Below are 20,264 nucleotides of genomic sequence, written 5' to 3'. Positions count from 1 at the left end.
CGGCGTAGCTGATCTTACAAGTCTGGTCCTATATACTAATTATACACTCCGGTCTAACTCCCGAACGAGCGATCTTTCTGCATAGGTGGTCTGACATCTGAGAAAACTGAAATCTCTACCTGCTTCGTGATACCCGGACCGGATGAAGTAGGGGAATCGGGCACGCCTTCGATAGACGTACCCGTGCGCGCGCTGTGCTCATGGCCCAGAATGCGATCGATGCTGTTGTTCTCGACATCGGACTTGAACCTGCGCGCGCGGCGCGACTGGTTCGTCTCGTTTGGGGCACCGGTCGTTTTGCGCCCGCTGAAAGGCATGCCGAGTTCGTAGGTGTGGGAGTATTTGCCGCTGGAGAGCTTGCGCACGGAGGACATGATCAAGGGGCGGATGCAGGGGACCGAGGAGGTGATTATGATAATGACGTTTTCGATATATCCCCAGCGGATTAGCTCGATGCCGCCCGCGGCTCCAGTGTTTGTGATGCTGGGTACGGAGTTCAGTTTGGTTGTTTTGATGATGGATGCGATCATTGCACTGAGACATTAGGTTAGTATATTGTGGCTATGCGGTTTGGGTAGAGGTACTTACACAATGCCTAAGCTGAGAAGAGCGATCAAACCGAGCTTGATGGGTAGTTTCAGATTCAAGTTCCAGAACACGACTGTCGGGAAGACGGCCAAAAACAGATCGGTGGCTGAGTTGAATGTGTTGGAATAGTAGGCGAATTTCATCACGGCATCTACGTTGCCGCAGGTCGTCGTAGCTGCAGCTACTGGATCCCAGAGAGCGGCTACATTGCGACAGATGCTAAGTGGTAGCACGGCTGATGCAACGTTCCCGGCGAATTGGATCGCCAAAACAACCCATAACGCGGCCTGGTAATACTTGTAGGTTCCGACCAGGGGGATGATGTAGATAATGAATGCGGAGCGGGCGATGGTGGTGCTGATGGTGACGATCGGCACCTGGATTGCGATATTTTTCAAGACCGCTGCCTTGTCGTCTGCCGTTAGTGTGCTGAGATTCTGACCGAACCCATGCCTAACCGACAGGGTCAGAAACGCGCTTGATACGATTGCAAGGATCTAGAGAGCATTGACGTTAGTCTAGGGTAGTCCACAAGCTAGCCAGGGAGATCTAAATACCTCTGCGAAGATCATCAGTCCATCATCGATGCGAAACCGATTGATCTTGATTTTTCCGACCACGCGTAAAATAACGATCACCGCAGCAATGGCCACCGCGGCCCAAATTCCCCTCTCCAGGGATGGGCCAAGATTTTGTGACATGGTGAGAATATAAAGAGGCTAACTGGATAGCATTGTGAAGTGATATATAAGAAATTTCAGTTGACATGACGGGTGAGAGTCCGGAAGAAGAACGAGCTTAGCAGTTTGTGTCATCAACCCCGGGAAGCCTTGGAGAAAACGATTGGATTTGGAAGGTCAACTTAATCCATCGGGTATTAGACCGTAACCGTGGAATGCTCTAAGATGATCTGTGGTTGAGCCATGGACTGGCCAATCTACGACCTTGGCTGGAGTAGGTTTCGCGACGATCATTTCTATTTGAGTCAAAATTAGCCTTCGAGTCTTGGAAGTTGCATGTGAACTATTATTAATCCTGTACAAAGTCCCCAACGTCAACTTGTGCATTTCTGGTTCTCTCTCTTAACTGCCTATTCGGGGGGATTGAAAATGCGAATAGGAGAATAATTGGTTCATCTATCATAATGTCATAGTAACTGTCTAGATAAGGCCCTATAAAATACCCCTGAACTGCGGAATTGTTAAACGAAGCCTCAAGCCACAAAGCGTACAATATATATTAAAGGCTGACACCCTGAGGTGGGGCTTAGTGGATTTAATTAAACACCAATTGGAGGGATTTCATCTGTCTTACCGGCGCAGTCAAATACCGTTAAAATATAAGGATTGGCAGAGGCTTCAAGTAAAGGGGTGTCTAAAGGAGCATACAGTCCGAACCTATATCCTCTTATAGTGGCAAGGGTCTTGGCATGAGGTATTTCTCGTTTACCCTGGCAGAATCCCGACTAAAAAGGCGGAAGATAGGGCGAGACCAATAGAAGTATAGCAGCCACGTGGGCGGTAGACCTTAAAGCTCACCTCGGAAAGTAAGTTTCTCCAATATATGGGGCTAAGCCTAATTGGGCAGCCTTGGCACTCTTTCCCACAGAAAAGTCTGGAAGCGCCAACCTTGGGATTCCTCAACCTTCAACATTCCGAATCTTGGAAGTGACCGGGGGGTTCTCTCCAAGTGGGGATTTAACGGGGTTTGACTGAAGAACTGGATCAGATCCTCGGTATTTCTGGTCTATCCGGGGCCTCCGTGCCGAGATTAGATTAAAAAGCTGAGGTTCGCAAAAGGAGAATAGCATCATGTTCCTAGAATAACGCTGGAACTAATCTCCGGTCAAATAGCTGGATAACTATCACAACTGACATGTCGATCACCGTGCATGAACACTATTATATTGCACAACCGGGACTTGTGCCTGCCGTTCAACTTACTATCTCGGTTCCACCCCGGCGAAATTGTCCTCCCCATATTTATTGATTGGACTAGACGCACTAGGAAACATCTCCGAATGTACAGAGATTCAGGTTCATTGCAGGAATGTGAAGTCAACGTATATAGACGGGAATGATCGGCACCTGTGCCTTCATTTCTCTCCAACCTTATCCCTTTCATCTCCTCCACCATGAAGTGGACATTGCCTTCCCTCGTGGCTATTGCCGCCCCGGCTATTGCGTCCAACTGTCACTGTTTGCCAAGCGATAGCTGTTGGCCTGCTCCGTCGGCTTGGGCCTCCCTCAACAACACCGTTGGTGGTCGTCTGGTTGCTACCGTCCCTATCGGTACCCCCTGCCATGCGCCCAACTACGATGCTGCCGCCTGTGCAGCGCTCAAAACCGACTGGAACAAACCCCAGACCCAGTAAGTGATGCTAGTATAGAAAAATTGACATCGCTAATCGCCCCAGTCTTGAGTCCTCTTCATCGGTGATGCAAATGTTCTTTGCCAACCAGAGTTGCGACCCATATACCTCCAAGTATAAGCCGTGCCGCCTCGGCAACTACGTGAACTACGCTGTGAACGTCTCTTCCAGCGCCCAGGTCATTGCTGCTGTCAATTTTGCCCGTGATAACAATATCCGCTTCGTTATCCGTAATACCGGCCATGAGTAAGTCGCCTCAATGGTCTTCTACAGATAAATGCTGATTTTATAGTTACCTTGGCCGTTCAACCGGTGCCGGTGCCCTCTCTGTTTGGACTCACCACTTGAATGATATCGAGTACCAGGACTGGTCTGGTCCGACCTACGAAGGCCCTGCCTTCAAGATTGAGGCTGGTGTGGTTGGCTACCAGATCCTCGAGGCTGCAGCCGCCAAGGGCCTTGTCGTCGTCGGTGGCGAATGTCCCACGGTCGGCCTCGCCGGTGGCTACACTCAAGGCGGCGGTCACTCCGCCCTCAGCAGCAACTTCGGTCTTGGTGCCGATAACACCCTGGAGTTCGAAGTTGTCACCGCCGCTGGCGACCTGGTCAAGGCCTCGCGCACCGAGAATTCCGATCTCTTCTGGGCACTGAGCGGTGGTGGCGCCGGCAACTACGGCGTTGTCATCTCCCTAGTTGTCAAGGCATACCAAGACGCGTCCATTGCCGGTGCCGCTCTTGAGTTCACCGCAGCTGACATCACCACCGACACCTTCTACGAGGCTGTTTCGCAGTTCCATGCTCTGCTGCCCGCCATGGTCGACCACGGTGTCACTGTCATCTACCAGATGACCAAGAGCGTCTTCATCATCGACCCCATCACAGCCTACAACCAGACCACCGATGACGTCAAAGCCATCCTCGAGCCATTCACCTCGAAGCTCACCGAGCTGAACATCACGTACCAAGCCAGCTTCACCGAGCACGACTCGTACTATGACCACTACAACACGTACATGGGTCCTCTTCCTTGGGGCAACCTCGACGTGGGCGCCTACCAATACGGCGGACGTCTGATTCCCCGCAGCACCCTCGAGCAGAACTACAACGGGATGGGCGACGCACTGCGCACCCTGACCCAGGGCGGCTTGGTCGCCGTCGGAGTCGGAATGAACGTCTCCAACCCAGTCAACGTCTCCAACGCAGTCTTCCCAGCCCTGCGCAACGCAGCCGTGACGATGCAATTCGGCCTGCCGTGGAACGAGACCGCGCCCTGGTCCGAGATGATTGCGGACCAAAAGAAGATTACGACTAAATATGTGCCTGCGCTCGAGGCTGTCACTCCGGACAGCGGCTGCTACCAGAATGAGGCTGATTTCCGTCAGCCGAACTGGCAGCAGACCTTCTTCGGAAGCAACTACGCTCCTCTGCTTACTATTAAGCGCAAGTGGGATCCTTCGTCGTTCTTCTATGCTCTCAAGGCTGTTGGCAGTGATGCCTGGTCTGTGTCTGATTCGGGGCGGATGTGCCGTACTTGAGCTTCTTGAGCTAGCAGATTTCATTTCATAGCGATTTACAGTTCCTGTTTAGATGTTAGAGATATTTTCCTATTGTGTTGATTAATTTTGTTACCGAAGATCATGCCCAGACCTGCACATACACATCGAATATCATCTCTGCCGGTTTTTATCCGAGCTATGATGGATCTTCATGGCCCTAATTCATCGAAAAATAGTATCTTTGAAATAGCTCGAAATGCTCAAAGCCAAATCTATGTACAGAAATCTATAACCAAATCAATTGATATCGCCAAGTAGCGAGTGTACATCAAAACATATATATACAAACAACAAGCCTAGACCGCAGCATTATTACCGCAAGAGAAGCTGTCATTAGAAGAGTCATCATGAATAGCCTTGCCGGAAACATAAAGGCCAAGACCACACATACAACCACCAATCAAAATAACGCATAAATTCACAATAGTGAGAGCAATCTTCCGCGGCGAAGAGAACCACTTGCCCTTATTAATGAACAACCAATACACACCACCCAGACCATAACTGAACCAACTCGCGAACAGCGAGCTAATCAAACTCAGCAAATCACTGAAGACGGGAATGGCATCGGCAATAACCCAGGCAATAACCCAGCAAGCAAGACCAATGCCTACCCAGGAACCAATGGCAACCAAGTCACGCTTCTGCATGCGGTCGGTGCCTCGGAACATGCGCACGTAGATGTACTTCAGACCGATGTGGCCGTTGACGACACCGGCACCGATAATCTGAGAATGTCAGCAGCTGGATATGGGATCGGATGGGGAGAACGTACAGTTGGGATGGCAATTCCGTAAGCCACTTTCTTCATAATAGGACCTGCGGATCCAAGAGCCGGAGACGTGACTTCCTGACCGACATAGTAGTAGATCACGACCGCAGCAACGACGTAGAAGATAATCTCAAAGGTCTGCAGCATGACCAGAGCCTTGGGGAAATCCCTCGGTTCTTCCATCTCAGCGAGCAGACCGAAGAAAGCGACGTGGGCGCAGTACGCGAAGACGATGTTGGTGACGGCGCCGAAAGCCTGGACCAAATCGGTGTCGACGGTAGCCTTGAGATTCTGACCACCCTTGTTCTGCACACCGACTGCGACCATAGTGATGATGACAGCAGTGACGATACTGATAAAGGCTATCGAATGAAGTTAGTGATGATGTTCCAGAGCCAGGCGGGATCTGGTACATACACATGCACGAGATATAGGTCATGTTCTTCATAGTACGAGGTAAAGAGCAGACGAAACAGATGACGAATCCGACAGCGGTGAAAACCATCGTGCAAGTGCCGTGTTCGGTAACGGTGTTCATCATGACGCTGAAAGTCAAGATGTGAGAAGCCATAATGAAAATCGAGAAGAGTAGCTGGCCGAGGCCGAACAGCTCGCGTCCAAAAGGACCTAACAAGACCTCGCCAGCGTCGGCTAAGTTCTGGATGTGGGGGTATCGGTTGCGGAATTGGTAGATTGTGTATCCGGTGTAGGTAGCGAGAATGCCCAGTCCGACGATCAGGATGAGAGCTGGGGCAAGGCCTAGCTGGGCGAGGGTCTTGGGCAGGGACAAGACTCCGAGAGAGACGGATTCGGCGATCATGACTAGATGGTGGTCAGAGTTGGTTCATTGTACCTAATCAACCGATGAGAGTTTTGATCATGCGTGTGGTAGCACTTACACATTCCCGTTTGCCTATTACGGAATTAGCCTATATCCTTGATGATTGTTTCATTGCGTGTACTTACCACCACTTCATAGTCTTATACTTAACCTCGGCACCCTCCTCATCTCCAAAGGCATCCTGATACTGTGGCCTCTCCTCCAGAATCTTCTTCTCATTATATCCCGACTCCGAGTCAGTCGGGTCCTGGTAGGGTGTCACTCCATCTGGAATCATGATGTCGACGCGTATAGAGCCAAAACTGGAATATAGAAAAGACAGAAAGGAAGAGAGAGCCCAGCCACTTGTATATGTGCAAAGGGAAAAAAATTCTCGACTAGAGGTGGATCTTTCCTCAACGTTGACTGAGACAACCCCGGCTTCACTTGTATGGAGAGTTGGAGGGCAGAATTCTGGAGCCCGGATCTTCTGGAAGGTGGGGATGTACCGGGCTGAAGTTCTGAACGGTGAATGAATTCTATTTCCTATTTCCTATTTCTACCATATTTGGTTAATATTGAGGCTCACTGAGACGAAAAAAGAGAAAAGCTTTGGTGCCAAGTTGCGATCATATAAATTAAGCGTAGGGGGACCCGCTTCTGAACAGATGAGTGGAGTCATCATGACCCGCTTTCCTGGAAACGGGCCAATTACAGACTCGGCTCGGAATTCTATTATCTAAGAAGAACGCCGGACTGCGCTGCTGGCCGATGGTAGCCGCTTCCAAGCTTATCCCGGGCCAATCCCGAGTAAATGGCTTCGAGCTGTTACTAAATGCCAAGACGTGCAGCCGTATAATCGTGGTTACTCTATGCACGTTATGTCGATTATTGTGAAGATGGATGAAGAGCATCGTACGTTGTAGACCGTACCTGAGAGAAGGCAAATCTTAGGGCTCAGTAGCCAGAAGAATGCCAGTATACAAAGAGCAACTGTGGGGAAGTGAAGCTCTTTCGCCACCAGAAAAATCAATCTCAGTCAAGCCTTGCCAAGCTCGCGTAGGCAATAATTCGGTTATTTCGTAAAGCCGCATATCCGAAGGATATTCCAGGCCATTGGGGCAGATGCTGCTATTTGTTTGGACCAAATAGACCCATTTATTATAAATAATAACTCAATGCCTTCCTAATCGGGACCATCTATTATAGACCACTTACCGAAATGGACAATGGAGTCCGTACCTATGTATTGTGTATATTGTACTTCGTACCTCCCTCCACATTCTGGTCCCTGCATCTCCAGACTTACCCCAGGTTGCAAGCAATTCAAACGTAAGTGAAAGTTCAAACGCGTGAATAATGATTATCCGCACTCAGGCTAGTCGTAAAAAGTACTCCATTCGCAGTTATCGTGGGGTCCGTTTTGTAATTTAGTTAATGAGAGTACATATTGCTGCTCCACAAACTCCTCCTTACGGAGTATCTATCCACCGAATATGAATTCATGAACCAAGGGCCGGAATTATCCGTGAATATATTGACTAGTTGTCCACACCCGCGGAATAGCCGTACCCCACTAGTGTAGCGAAGGTGGTCTTAACGTCGAGATTCCATGGGGCCGACAACGTAGGCGTGTACAACATACTGTTCCGTAGGGAATGTCATTAAGTTGCTAGAATTGACCTATCTATGGTGGCCACGTGTGTACATCGTATATTGTAGACTTCTAGGAAAGTTTGGCCTGGGCCTTGAATTGAGATTCCGTCTGTAGAGGCTATAGTGGTCATTTCCTCGGCTTTCACTGATGATTGGGGTCCTGTCGGATATGTCCTCATCGTCACAGCTGGTACATGTAGTGTGTCGAGGAATTTGTTTAGGGCAGTCGTCGTGGTATATGATTTGCCTCGACGTTGGTTGGGTTTAAGCAAGCGTGCTAAAGAATGGGTTTGCACATGAGAACTATGAAAATATCCTAGGAAATACATTGAAAAATATGAACGATTCTAATTTATCTGATATTCAATTAGGTCAGAGCTGTCGCTCAAGCTTCTATCAGACTCATCACACCTCTTCCCTGTCAACCTTGTGAACCACAACAGAGTCAAGATGGGCCTTAGGATTCGAGCCTGGTAGTTGACTCGGTAAATCAGTATGGGACGACTTAGCCGGCAGAGCGATGTGACCCAATTCAGCGTCTTGATGAGAACTTCCTGACGTCTGTGGCAACGAAGATGATGGATGTCTTCGTCCTTTCTTTTTCCATTGGCGCCTGTAAAATAGGAACGCGCCGACGAAAGCGAGCACTACGCCAGACGTAGCACCGATACCGATTCCAGCCATTGTACCCCTTGAAGTATTGTGTGGCGGGCTATAGGTGCTCCTGGGGCGTATGCTAGTACTCGTGCGGGTTCCATCCGCGGTACTGGTAGCATGCGCTGCTTGGATCGTCGCAAAGTCAAGACCTGCAATCGTTGGCAATGCGGCACTGGGGTTGATAGGCCAGTATGCATTGATCGACGGACAGGAAGGAGTAGGAAGCGTAGGTGGAGGGGGGTATTTGCAGTCACGGCAGACCACCTTTTCAACGAATTGTAGTCGGCCAGGGTTGTTTGCGTGCTAACCTCGAAGAGCCGCGGCGCATGGTGGTTGCAGCTAGTTTCAGAGATGATAACGGGAACCCCTAGGCCTCCTAGCCTTGACGTCAATACATCGTAGTCAGAGGCGCTCATGGACGAGTTGCACCCGAGTTCATTGACTGCATAGAAGTCGATAGCCTCGTCACTCTTGCCTCCGCACACCAAGTATTCTCCCAACGTTTGAATATAGGTATAATCTGAATCTGTGGCATATCCAATCGGTATAGCACGGTACTTCCTAGCAACAGCATACGCTTTCATATCCCGGGCTGCGGCCTTTAGATATGGGGCTAGGTCGATTGTAGGGCCTATGCTATACATTTAGCTCGTGCAAAAACTGTGAGCGGTGGGTTTCATACCTTGACCAGTAATAGTTTGGCTGGAAATAATATTATTTCCAATAAGAAGCCCCAGGAGATTGCTATACCCGGCCATTGAATCAAGAACAGCCGCATATTGTTCGAAAACGTCCATTTGCCATGGTGAGTTGGCCTTGCAGAGATGTTAGTATCCATAAAGAACACACGAACAACCGGAAATGCTTACTATGTTCGAGCTGACATCCGCCCAAGCCCTTTGAGTCGCCATGTTTGCAATTACGTATATTCCATTGTCCTGGAAAATCTGCATGCATTTATCGTGGCCCTGAGTCGCATCTGTATAGTACACCCTGATAGTGTTGGCCCCGAGTGCCTTTAGGATAGGCGCATCGATTGCGCACTGGCTAGCCCTCGAATCTGCCAAAACATCGATTGCAGTCGAACCAGAGGCATCTCCGATGTAATCGACACCTATTTCAGATGTTATCTTGGCTTGGCATCGATAGCACAGTTCAAATGATCTTACCTTTGATCTGAAATCGATGGCCCCTACTCAATAACCCATTCCCCGCGACCGAGATAACAGGCAGTGACATCTCAAGACACGAAGACACAAAGGTGGCAGGAGATGATAAACACGGGGAAAGACTGCGGGGGAAGTGAAAAACAGGGTCCGAGGCTATATCTAGGGCGCCATGGCCCCTACATAGGCTTGCCCAACCCGGTATAGCGCTTACATGTGAAGCGATTTTTTAAGATTGCAATAAGCCCGGTTGATAACGAATCCTACGTTGAGGTCATGGCGTATCTTATGGAAGTCCAACTCTCACGGATATAAACTGTGGAGCTACAGTCCCTTAATTGTAGGATTCATTCATCCATTTTCCGTAATATTGCTCCGCAATATTAATCGTAAGGTCTTAGACGTTATATATACGCCAGCCCCGGACCTGCAAAAACTCGCTCATTCGCTCAGAGCTTTGTCTGCCCTATCCGCACCCTAACAACACTTCGCACCCACGGAACTCCCCATTTACTACTCGTTCGCTTCCATTTTTACTCACATTAAGGATGACACGTTGAAGGGAGGCCACAAACGGCCGCTTTTGACACCATTTTAAGCCGCTCACGTGGCCGGTCTTGGCGTCACGTGCACCAAAGCCCACGACCCGCTGCGGGTTAGCCGTGCCTGGTTCCACGTATCTTCAACTTCCCCTGTACATACATACATACACTCGCGAGATTGAATCCATGTTCCCGTAATGGGGCTCGTCGAACTACCCACTGAGATCCTGTGGATCATCGCATCATGCCTTTGCCGCCAAACGGATATTTACGCCTTCGTCCACACCAATCGTGATCTATACGAAAGACTTATCAAGTTTCTGTATTACTTTCACGCCCGGTATAGACATGGAGCCAGGCTCTGGTTTCTCGCCCAGCGGAACCTCTTTTTATAAGTTCAAAGTTTGCTAGACGGGCTAAATGCTGCCAGCAACCAGCCTCCAGCATCCCGGGCAGTGATAGAAGCAACGGAAAGGAAGCCTACAAGAATGTACGAAAAAGGCACAATGCTAAGAATGTGGGAAGAAGAAGAAGACACGATGCACATAATACGAGAAAATCTGGACCCTATGGCTGTTTCTATCCACCCTTTTTTCCAACAGGGATACAGCATCCTGGGCATTAGGAATATCCAGCACGCTCTAGTGCTGGCAATTAAGGGTGGCTATACCGAAACCGTGACCGTCTTATTAGACTTTGGTGCATAGGCCAACTTCTACAGTGGGGAATCTATATTGGCTACTCACAACTGGTGGCATACTAAGGCGATTGATTACCCGCCCCTCTTTACTGCGGTACAGCACGTGAGGGTGGAACTGGTAAAGTTACTGCTTCAGCGTGGTGCTGATCCAGAGCTGTATGCCCTTCACCGTTATATTGTGCTGTGGAAGATGATGGACGGGAAATTACCCCTACATTGCTCGAATACGGTGTGGGGCCGCAAGCAACAGCGTTGAAGCTAGCTGTACTAAACGAGGATGAGTATATGGTGAGATTTCTTCTTGATGGAGGATTCAATATTTCAAAGTACGGACATACTGGACTCTATGCTGCTAAAATGAAGGGTGACCAGGATATGGTCGACTTGTTAGAGTCTCGGGGTGCAACTTTAGCTGCACTTACTGATGCCGAAAAGGAAAAGTGGGAGACGGCGGACGGGGATGGCACTCTGCCTCTTTTTGATAATGTGTTTATTTCCTTCGAGGACGAGGTCGATCTGGATGAGGGTGAGGATGACGAGTTCCAAAATTATTATGAGTATTGATTAGTACATTTTCTTGTATCACACATTTTGAAATTGGTTCCCTTTATTTTTTTCTCTCTCTTATATTTTTGATTTTACAAATGAATGCACAACTGCACAACTGTACAGTAGATATGTATAGGTATTCACGTCTACAGTACCTAGACTAATGCTGAACGGAGGAGACGCTCTAGCTCTCGAAGCGACTCGGGCTTGGAAGTGACACTAGACATCAGGTAAAGCACGTTACCAAGGACGCGCGAGTGAACATTGAACTGATCACCGCCAACAGCCAGCTTCTGCTGCAGTCCCTTTGCGGCATTGGAGTTGTAGCCTGCGATATATTAGCTTTATCAATGATTCAGGTCTGAAGAACATAACATACCTCCACCAGCTGCATCACGCAGTGAGATACTAAGCACGGTTCCAATGGCAAACACGCTCTCCACGGACTTTGTGGAAGAGAGGTCCTCAAGCAGACCGTGTGACCAGACACTCCACACTTCGGGAGCTGATTCAACAGTAGCAGGCGAACTGCTACGCCAGTCAGTGCGGTATGCATCCCACGATCCATCGGTATCAAGCTTAGCCATGGTCTTCAAGGAGTCAACAGCGACCGTGCATCCAACTGCATGGGCGGTGTAACTGTGGCCATGGAGAAGGGCATCGCTCTTCTCGGGACTCGAGAAAGCATTGAAGATTTCCTCGCTAGCGACAGTCGTGCAGAGTGGTACCAGCCCGCCCGTGAGGAGTTTGGCGTTAACGGCGACGTCGGGGTGCACACCTAAGAAAGAGGCGGATGTCCGCCGACCGAGACGGTACAACCCGGTGAAGACTTCGTCGAAGATGACTGGCAGGCCGGACCATGACGGGGATTGTTTATGTGCGGGAGCGTTGGGGGAAAACAGCTCTGGGTGGTCGCGGACCACATCGGTCAGACATCTCTGGAAGAGAGGATCACTAAGGGAATCGTTAGTTCATGTAAATGAAGGATCGTAGCGGATTCTTACCAGAAAAGCATTCCACCCGCACCTAGGATGACCGGTTCCAGGATCAATGCTCCAAACTTCACTCCTTGGCGCTGGACCAGGTCTTCAATAGTGCGACGGATGTAGTCCTTGTAACGCTGCGCAGTGGCCGATTCAAGACGCTGGCTGAGGTCAAAGACCGATCCAAATGAAGCGAAAGCAACATCCTCGCCGAGTTCTCCCTGCAGCTCACCGGGGATCTCAACTTTCCAAGATCCGCCAACCATCTTGACAAGAGGGAAATCGAACCAGTGGCCACGACCACGATACCACTCAACCTTCTTATTGAATGTCGAAGGCTCCGAGCAGTCCATCACACCGATGGTATCACCGTGGTAGCTACCCTTGAGTCCAAGAATACCAACCTGCTCCTGGGAGGCATCCCAGCCGTACCGGTCGCAGGAAGCGCGTAGACCCATCTTCACAGCAACCTCCATCCCCGTGCTTCCATTGTCCGTGTAGAAGACTTTAGTAAACCGCGGGTTTTCGATGGTTTTCAGTAAATTATCCGCAAGCGTCAGTGCTGGCTCATGGACAGCTCCTGCGAACATGACATGTCCGTACCGACCGGCGGCATAGGCAGCAGATAGTGCTAGCTCGGGGTTACCGTGGCCTAAGCCTTGAGTCCACCAGGACGCGGATCCGTCGAATGTCGGGCGCAATTCACCCTCTGCATCTTTGGATGTTTTGGAGCCAAATGTTTGGAAGTAGTCATCATGCGCTGAGTCGATGACGGTAATGTCCTTGGCCTTCATGCCTTGGTGCTGGGTAAAGGGGTACCATATCAGCTCTTGCGCACGGTCGGCCATCTCTTCGAGACGCTGGACGCGCTCGGTATTGTTGACGGACATTTCTTCAAGCAATCGGAGAACCTCCGACTCCTTTGCGGAGTTTTGGTAATAGCTGAACATGGCCTCCTCGTCCCTTATTTGGGAGTCGGCATCCAGCTGCGACGGTCTGGCTGGAGGCGCTGGTAGCGATACCAAGGGAATGCTCTTCTTCTGGAAGTATTCCCGGAGGTATTCATGATTTTGATAGTACTCATCTCGGAACACGAGAACCGATGAGATATCATAGCCACGGAGGAGCAACGACTCGTAGGCAGAAATCGAAGAAGAGATACCCCCTAGACGAGAGTCTGCCACCAACACGATTGGCATCCGGAGTGGTCGATACAAGTCTGCCTGTGAGTTGCCATTGGGGCCCGGGGAGTGCACGCCCCCGGCCGTCTCAACAAGGGCGAAGTCAATGTCGGACCGCGCCCAGCCGGACAGTGTGTTGTGTATGGATGCGAGAAGGTCATCGTCTCGCGGAACCTGCGCGATGAGCTTTATGTCTTTTAATTAGGACAATCGCACTTACAAATTTATCCTTTGCTGCCAAGTGCGGGCTCACGGGATCATCGAATTGGTAGAGACATTTGGTGAGCGTCCCGGCGCCATAACGCCGCAAGTGCCTGCGACCGTCAGTGACCGGAATTAATTCAATCGAATTGCTTCAAAGTTCGCCTACCGATCATCGGCATCATCTAATGCCCCCGTAGAAACAGGCTTGAGGAATGCGGCGCGCTGTTTCTGGTGTTGAACCGCATTACACAACACCGTGGAGATAATTGTTTTCCCCACGTCCGTGTTAGCGCCGTAGACTTGGTGGGCTCGTAAACTGCGCCAGAGCGCTGCGCCGACCGGAGGCATGACGAGATGAAGTGAAGTGAGTCACGATGAAGTCCAAGAGACCTCGGCGGGTCAACTGCCATTGAGTTTCCGACTCCACGCAAATCCCCACAATTTTGCATTTCACCGGATTGTCCTGTTGGGTTTCTCAACGACTTGGGATCTTGGCTTTGGGAATAGAATCTGTTCTCTTGCCAATCTCAACAATCAACAATATCCGAATCGAAAATCAAGTGGATAACCGTTGACAGGAACAGTACGGGAACAGAGCAGGAACAGGAACAAAGGAATCGACGTGATCATGAAGGCCGATATGACTCCTCCAGGGACATCTAGGACATCCGGGACAGCAGGGAAAACATCGCACAAAACACTCGTTGACTCACTATCCGCCACTTTGTCGCGCCGGGAAGCCAAATCCGCCCGTCGGAGGCTGACCGTTTTACCCCGGACAGCTGTGGATTTCTCCTCCAATGACTTCCTGTCACTGTCAACTTCCTCTGCATACCGAGAACGCTTTCTGGCACTGTTGAACAACACGCCGCCATCATTCCCTCTTGCCAGCGGGGGATCTCGGCTATTAGACGGGAATTCGGCTTACGCGGAAGAGCTCGAGAACTTCCTCGCGACATTCCATCAAGCCCCGACAGCACTTCTATTCAACTCCGGCTACGACGCCAACGTCGGCGTACTATCCAGCATCCCTCAACCAGGCGATGTGATTTTGTACGATGAGTTCATTCATGCCAGTGCCCATGAGGGCATGCGTCTGTCGCGGGCCGGTCCTCGGGAGATGTTTGCCCACAGTTCGCCGGTTGGCTTGAGAGAGGCTCTGCAGTCGCAAATAGATGAAGACCCAGCTATTGCGGAAGGCGCGCGCAATGTCTTCGTGCTCATTGAGTCCATCTACAGCATGGACGGCGATGTTGCGCCCATCAAGGAGTTTATCGCGGTTGTTGATGAGCTGCTACCTCAAGGCAATGGATATTTCTACGTCGATGAAGCGCATGCGACTGGTGTGTTTGGACCGCGGGGTGCGGGCGTGGTTCAGGAACTCGGCGTTCAGGATCGCATGTTCATCCGAGTGCACACATTCGGCAAGGCACTAGCGAGTCATGGAGGTATGTATGATCTGTTTTGATCGCCCGTTGAAATACCGAACTGACCATATCCAGCCGTGGTTCTCTGTGGACCAGAGACAAGGGATTACCTGATCAACTATGCGCGGAGTTTGATCTATACCACCGCTCTGGGATTCCCATTCCTGGCATCGATTCGCGCAGCATATGAGATCCTGGCATCTGGTGAAACCGAATCAGTAAGTTGATCATGTCTCCATACTCCTAATACCCAGCTAACTGGATCACAGTTACAACGCCGGCTTCAGGAGTTGATCGGTCATCTCCGACAACGGCTGGCGGGCCTCCATACATATGAATCAGTCATGTTCGAAGTCGACCATTTCCCCACATCTCCCATTATCTCCCTTCGCACATCGCAGCCACGACAGCTGGCGAGTTTCTGCCAGGAAAACGGATTCATTGTTCGCGCGATCATGCCACCGACGATTCCCGAGGGAAAGGAACGGGTGCGAGTGTGTTTGCATGCAGGAAACACCGAGGCGGAAATCGATGGTTTGACGCGGATGATTCAGTCGTGGCTCGATCAAAGTCACAGAAATGTATCAAAATTATAAAAGTACGAGGTAGTTGGTTTGCATCTAGGGATTGTCTACTAGTAATCTCTATTCAAGCCCATTCATTTAAATTGTTATCTCATAGGTCGTTATCCGGTTACTTGAATGCCTATATGCAAACCAACAAGACGATGTTTCATGTCCTTACAATATCAACTGGCAAACTTCAACCACCCCATCCTGCTGACTATGGCCCATAATCCAAAATCCAGTCCGATCACGTTGTCCTGCTTCGGGTATCAAAATACGCGGCCAGCCCTTAGCCCGACGGTCCGAGGTTGCCACCTGGTCTTGGTACCTATTGCCCAGCCTCGGCACCAGGGATGGATGTCGGCGTTATATGTGGAATGGATCCGGGATTCGGGCCGTGATGCCCACTTATTCTCCATGTCGAATACCTCCGCACCGAGACTATCAGTGCGGAGTATTAGACGAATGGTTGATATTGCCGACCATTACCGAGGGTGTTTGAATGGGATACCGACGCGGAAATCATGCAGAGCTAGTAGATCAAAGTACATCGTTGTGCTAAGGCCTGAAGTAGTTAGTGTAAGGTCACTAATTTCGATCTCCTGGCCGATGAAGAGAGTCCATGGAATATCACTGAGATTTTACTAGGCATTCATTTTGTAACATGCATCTATCTCTATTGATTTAAATCCTCTGCATTTGAAATTACTTGTTCATATCTAGACCATAGATTGCTCCACCTTCATACTAGCCTGGGTATCCGAGCGGTCCATAGTGGTATACCGACTGAAATCTCTCAGATCCCGACGGTCATCACCAGGCGAAACACCATTCGCCACCGCCTTGCGGTCCTGACGACGGAAGTAGACACGCTTGCACCACTTCCAGCTCTCAATACCCAAGAAGAAAAGCACCGTCTCAACAAAAACAATACCCCACTCCCAGGAAATGCTGGTATGCTTGAAAACACTGTGGTTGATAACAGGGATGTAGATGATAGGGAATGCAAGAACGAAACCAGTCATGATGCCGAAGAAGAGGAACTTGTTGCGCCAGATATCATGCATCCACTGGGTATAGCGTTTCTTGGAGTCGGGCTGCATGTGGAAGAAGCTGCGGCGCAGATGCATCATCTCCCAGGCGAGGAAGAGGGCGAACCAGGTCATGCAGGTGAATGTAGTGGCGCGGGCGCGGAAAACTGTGTCGCAGTCGTAGGGTTTATTGGGGTCGTTGTAGTGTGTGTTGCAGCCCTGAGCGAGCTCGCCGTTGCCCCATCGGAACATGACGAGGGAGAATGCGGACAGACAGAGGGCGGCCATCCAGACTCCGTAGACGAGGGTGTCGATGATGATTTCCCAGGTGAAGATGCCTTGTTTCTGTGGTTTGTTAGTCAATTGAATTGTTAGGGAAAGGCTTGGGGGAACTTACGCTTTGCGGTGGTCGGTCCATCACTTCCGGGGCGGCAATCTCCATTCCTAGACCCATATCAGGGAGACCAGAGGTAACCATAATAATCCAGATGATCTCGACGGGGGAGATAGGGAAGACAGACTGGTTGGTTTCATCCTTGAAGGCCAATCCAATAAGAAGGGTCAATGCTAAAGCAACGTTTTCCGCAAGAAGATGCAGAACGAATTTCTGGATATTATCGAAAATGCGACGACCTTCCTCAATACCGTTGATGATAGAAGCAAAGTTATCATCAGACAGCACCAGCTCGGAAGCATCCTTGGCCACATCCGAGCCATTCTGACCCATGGCAATACCGACATCAGCCCGCTTGAGCGAGGGAGAATCATTAACTCCGTCACCAGTCATAGCCACAAAGCGTCCACGACGATGCAGGGCATCAATCATACGGACTTTCGTGTTAGGAGCACAACGAGCAATAACCAATGGAAGAGTGGGAAGTTCATCAATCTCGTCTTCGGTCAATTTGTCAAACTGAGAAGCAGTCATAACCATAGCATCGGCAACGTCCTTCGCGATCATATCCATGTTTGCGGGAATGATGCCGACCTGCGCTGCAATCGCACGCGCAGTACCGGGGTGGTCACCAGTAACCATGTGCACGGAGATTCCAGCCTTGTAGCAGAGGGCGATAGCACCAGCGGTCTCCGGACGAGGGGGATCGTAGAGACCGATCAAACCGTAGAAAGACAAATCCTTCTCGACGTCCTCGCGGGGAAGAGGGCTGTCGCCTTCTTTTGCGGGATTGGTGTTCTCGCGGCCGGCCATAGCGAGCACGCGAAGACCCTCTTTAGCCAAAGCCTCCATGTTCTCCAAGATTTCATCGCGCATTTCATCGTTGATAGGGACGGGCTCCGAGTCAGGCTTCCATTTGATAGTGGTGCATGCCTCGAGCACTCGCTCGACAGCGCCCTTGGTGAAGATCATTTCGCGACTCTTCCCTGAGTTGTCGTCGCGCTTTGTGAAAATAACAGACATTTTCTTCACGGTTGAGTCGAATGGGTACTCGGCTTGTTGGTGCCAGATCGGCTTATCGCCCTTGGTCCAGCGAGACAGGCCCCAGTTAAATCGAGAGGCGAAAACCTGGATGGCAATGTCGGTGGGTTCGCCACGAGCCTGCCATCCCTCGGTGGCACTTTGGTGGAGATGGGCCAGGTTAGCCATGGCAGTAACGTTGAGGAAGTCCTTGAGCGTGTCGTTGTCTTTTAACAAGTCATCTGGCGATGCAACATCGCCCAATTTTTCCTCGCCCAGTTTGACCGGGGGCTCTGCAATCAAGCTCAGCTCACCGTCTTCGGGGTTGAGAGGTTCATTCGAGGCACCGACGGAGTAAGTTCCCAGAGATGGGAGCCAAGCCCTTTTTGCGACCATGCGGCCTTGGGTCAGAGTACCAGTCTTGTCCGAGCAGATGTTGGTAACAGCACCGAGCGCCTCCAAGGAATCCAGCTTCCGGACAATAACATTGCGCTGGACCATCTGCTTCGTTCCGACGGCCATGGTGATTGTCAACACAACCACCAAACACGCCGGAATCATAGCCAGACCAGTCGCGACCGCATAAATGATAACCTCGCTATCACCGCGCCAGTCATTCGACGCAGCAACGACAATCGCAAAAATAACAGCAATGGCAAAGAGCAGAAGCGCCAGCTTGGACAGTTTTCGTTGTAAAGGGGTACCAACATTGGTACCCAAGAACCGGCCAATAGCATCAGTGGTCGTCAATGTCCAAGCCTGGATATACCATCGCTTCTTCGTTTCGCCTTCAGGTCCACGCTTAACAGGGCGACGCTTTGGGTCGGTTCCACGAAGGGCTTGAGCAATAGCTCCAATCTCGGTTCTCATGCCGGTTCCCACGACGACACCGCGAGCACGTCCTCGGGTCACGGTTGACGAGCTGTAGGCTATGTTCAGTCTGTCGCCTGGGCCTGTGTCGACCTCGAAGGTGGCCTCTGCGTCTTTCTGGACTGGGAGGGACTCGCCAGTTAGCAGCGCTTCATCGGTTTCGAAGTTGAATGCTTCAACGAGTCTGCGAAGGGTTAGATTGGGATTATAATATATTCTCTCGGGGGTTGTACATACCTGACATCAGCAGGGACAGTGTCTCCTACTTTCAATTCGACCATGTCACCGGGGACGATCTCATTTGCTGGGACGGTTGCCGTCTTGCCGTCGCGAGAGACTACACCTGTGGGCGAACTGAGCGATCGCAACGAGTCCATGGTCTTCTCAGCGGCGTAATCCTGGTAGACACCGACGACGATGTTCAGCCCGATGACGGCGGCGATAAAACCTCCTTCGATCCAGGACTGGATGCCGAAACTGACAGCCATGGCGATGATGAGGACCTAGAACTTCTTAGCAATCATTTTTTAGTGGATCTTGGCTTCTGACTTACCAGCATCATGGCGTTGGCAATCTGTCGAATGACAATCTTCGCCAAGGAGACGCCTTTGTCTCCTTGAAGCATATTCTCGCCATATTTCTCAAGGCGTTGCTTGACCTCCGCAGTTGTTAGACCATCGTCCGAATTGGTCTGGAGTTCGCTGATGACATCTTCGAAGGTGAGACTATGGGCGGGTTGGGAGAGAGGTTGTTGTGTAATGTCAACATGGCTCTCGGAGCCGGAGCCTTTGTGCGACATTTCGCAATATCGGATGGTAGAGTGCTGTCTCTAGTTGGGTGGGTTGAGTGAATTGAGTGAATTGGTGAAAGATGTACTTCTATGAGGCTCTTAAGGGGGCAACTTATAGAAGGTATCTGTAGGAGAATGAGAGTCCATACACCGGGATTACTTGAGTAATAGGCACACTTCTATGCAACAACCTTCTTTTCTTTTCTCCCGAGGGGGGTTCTCAAAGTATAAATAGGATCAGAATACCACTCGATGGCGAAATGCAATCGGCAATTATGACCGGATGTAATCTGAAGGAAATTGTGTCCGACATCCGGGGAACTAGATTTTATGCTGGCGAATCAGCTTCATTTACCACATCTCTGTATCAAGCGGACGACCTTGGCGCATCATCGATGACGCAAACGGAGTCTGGGCATGT

General features: G+C 50.5%; 8 protein-coding genes across 8 annotated transcripts; 3 read left to right on the top strand and 5 right to left on the bottom strand.

Annotated features, from left to right (window-relative positions):
- Window positions 1-53: 53 nt before the first annotated feature.
- N7518_009623 (uncharacterized protein) lies at window positions 54-1,289 on the bottom strand (the record flags this gene model as incomplete). Its single annotated transcript, XM_057190549.1, has 3 exons — window positions 54-534; window positions 589-1,085; window positions 1,146-1,289. 3 exons carry the CDS (start codon window positions 1,287-1,289, stop codon window positions 54-56), a joined length of 1,122 nt encoding a protein of 373 aa, XP_057038205.1.
- A 1,433-nt stretch (window positions 1,290-2,722) lies between these two features.
- Window positions 2,723-4,494, top strand: N7518_009622 (putative isoamyl alcohol oxidase; the record flags this gene model as incomplete). The annotated part of the gene is made up of 3 exons (XM_057190548.1): window positions 2,723-2,958; window positions 3,005-3,205; window positions 3,252-4,494. The coding sequence occupies 3 exons, from the start codon at window positions 2,723-2,725 to the stop codon at window positions 4,492-4,494; spliced, it is 1,680 nt and encodes a 559-aa protein (XP_057038204.1).
- Window positions 4,495-4,811: 317 nt separating this feature from the next.
- N7518_009621 (uncharacterized protein) lies at window positions 4,812-6,405 on the bottom strand (the record flags this gene model as incomplete). Its single annotated transcript, XM_057190547.1, has 5 exons — window positions 4,812-5,243; window positions 5,291-5,649; window positions 5,705-6,109; window positions 6,187-6,200; window positions 6,254-6,405. 5 exons carry the CDS (start codon window positions 6,403-6,405, stop codon window positions 4,812-4,814), a joined length of 1,362 nt encoding a protein of 453 aa, XP_057038203.1.
- A 1,763-nt stretch (window positions 6,406-8,168) lies between these two features.
- On the bottom strand, window positions 8,169-9,659 carry N7518_009620 (CAZyme family GH72; the record flags this gene model as incomplete). Its single annotated transcript, XM_057190546.1, has 5 exons — window positions 8,169-8,684; window positions 8,729-9,051; window positions 9,103-9,235; window positions 9,290-9,534; window positions 9,590-9,659. 5 exons carry the CDS (start codon window positions 9,657-9,659, stop codon window positions 8,169-8,171), a joined length of 1,287 nt encoding a protein of 428 aa, XP_057038202.1.
- A 1,526-nt stretch (window positions 9,660-11,185) lies between these two features.
- N7518_009619 (uncharacterized protein) lies at window positions 11,186-11,392 on the top strand (the record flags this gene model as incomplete). Its single annotated transcript, XM_057190545.1, has 1 exon — window positions 11,186-11,392. One exon carries the CDS (start codon window positions 11,186-11,188, stop codon window positions 11,390-11,392), a length of 207 nt encoding a protein of 68 aa, XP_057038201.1.
- A 140-nt stretch (window positions 11,393-11,532) lies between these two features.
- Window positions 11,533-14,093, bottom strand: bioDA (adenosylmethionine-8-amino-7-oxononanoate aminotransferase; the record flags this gene model as incomplete). Its single annotated transcript, XM_057190544.1, has 5 exons — window positions 11,533-11,705; window positions 11,757-12,331; window positions 12,382-13,715; window positions 13,762-13,855; window positions 13,912-14,093. 5 exons carry the CDS (start codon window positions 14,091-14,093, stop codon window positions 11,533-11,535), a joined length of 2,358 nt encoding a protein of 785 aa, XP_057038200.1.
- Window positions 14,094-14,373: 280 nt separating this feature from the next.
- N7518_009617 (aminotransferase class I/II-fold pyridoxal phosphate-dependent enzyme) lies at window positions 14,374-15,768 on the top strand (the record flags this gene model as incomplete). The annotated part of the gene is made up of 3 exons (XM_057190543.1): window positions 14,374-15,193; window positions 15,248-15,390; window positions 15,442-15,768. The coding sequence occupies 3 exons, from the start codon at window positions 14,374-14,376 to the stop codon at window positions 15,766-15,768; spliced, it is 1,290 nt and encodes a 429-aa protein (XP_057038199.1).
- Window positions 15,769-16,457: 689 nt separating this feature from the next.
- Window positions 16,458-19,852, bottom strand: N7518_009616 (cation-translocating P-type ATPase; the record flags this gene model as incomplete). Its single annotated transcript, XM_057190542.1, has 4 exons — window positions 16,458-17,114; window positions 17,167-19,237; window positions 19,291-19,556; window positions 19,607-19,852. The coding sequence occupies 4 exons, from the start codon at window positions 19,850-19,852 to the stop codon at window positions 16,458-16,460; spliced, it is 3,240 nt and encodes a 1,079-aa protein (XP_057038198.1).
- Between the last annotated feature and the right edge of the window lie 412 nt (window positions 19,853-20,264).

Source organism: Penicillium psychrosexuale (assembly GCF_028828465.1).
Source record: "Penicillium psychrosexuale strain IBT 29551 chromosome Unknown utg000005l, whole genome shotgun sequence".
In the NCBI taxonomy this organism is placed as follows: domain Eukaryota; kingdom Fungi; phylum Ascomycota; class Eurotiomycetes; order Eurotiales; family Aspergillaceae; genus Penicillium; species Penicillium psychrosexuale.
Note: the sequence above shows the minus strand (reverse complement) of the source record. Positions and strands in the feature narration are given on the sequence as shown.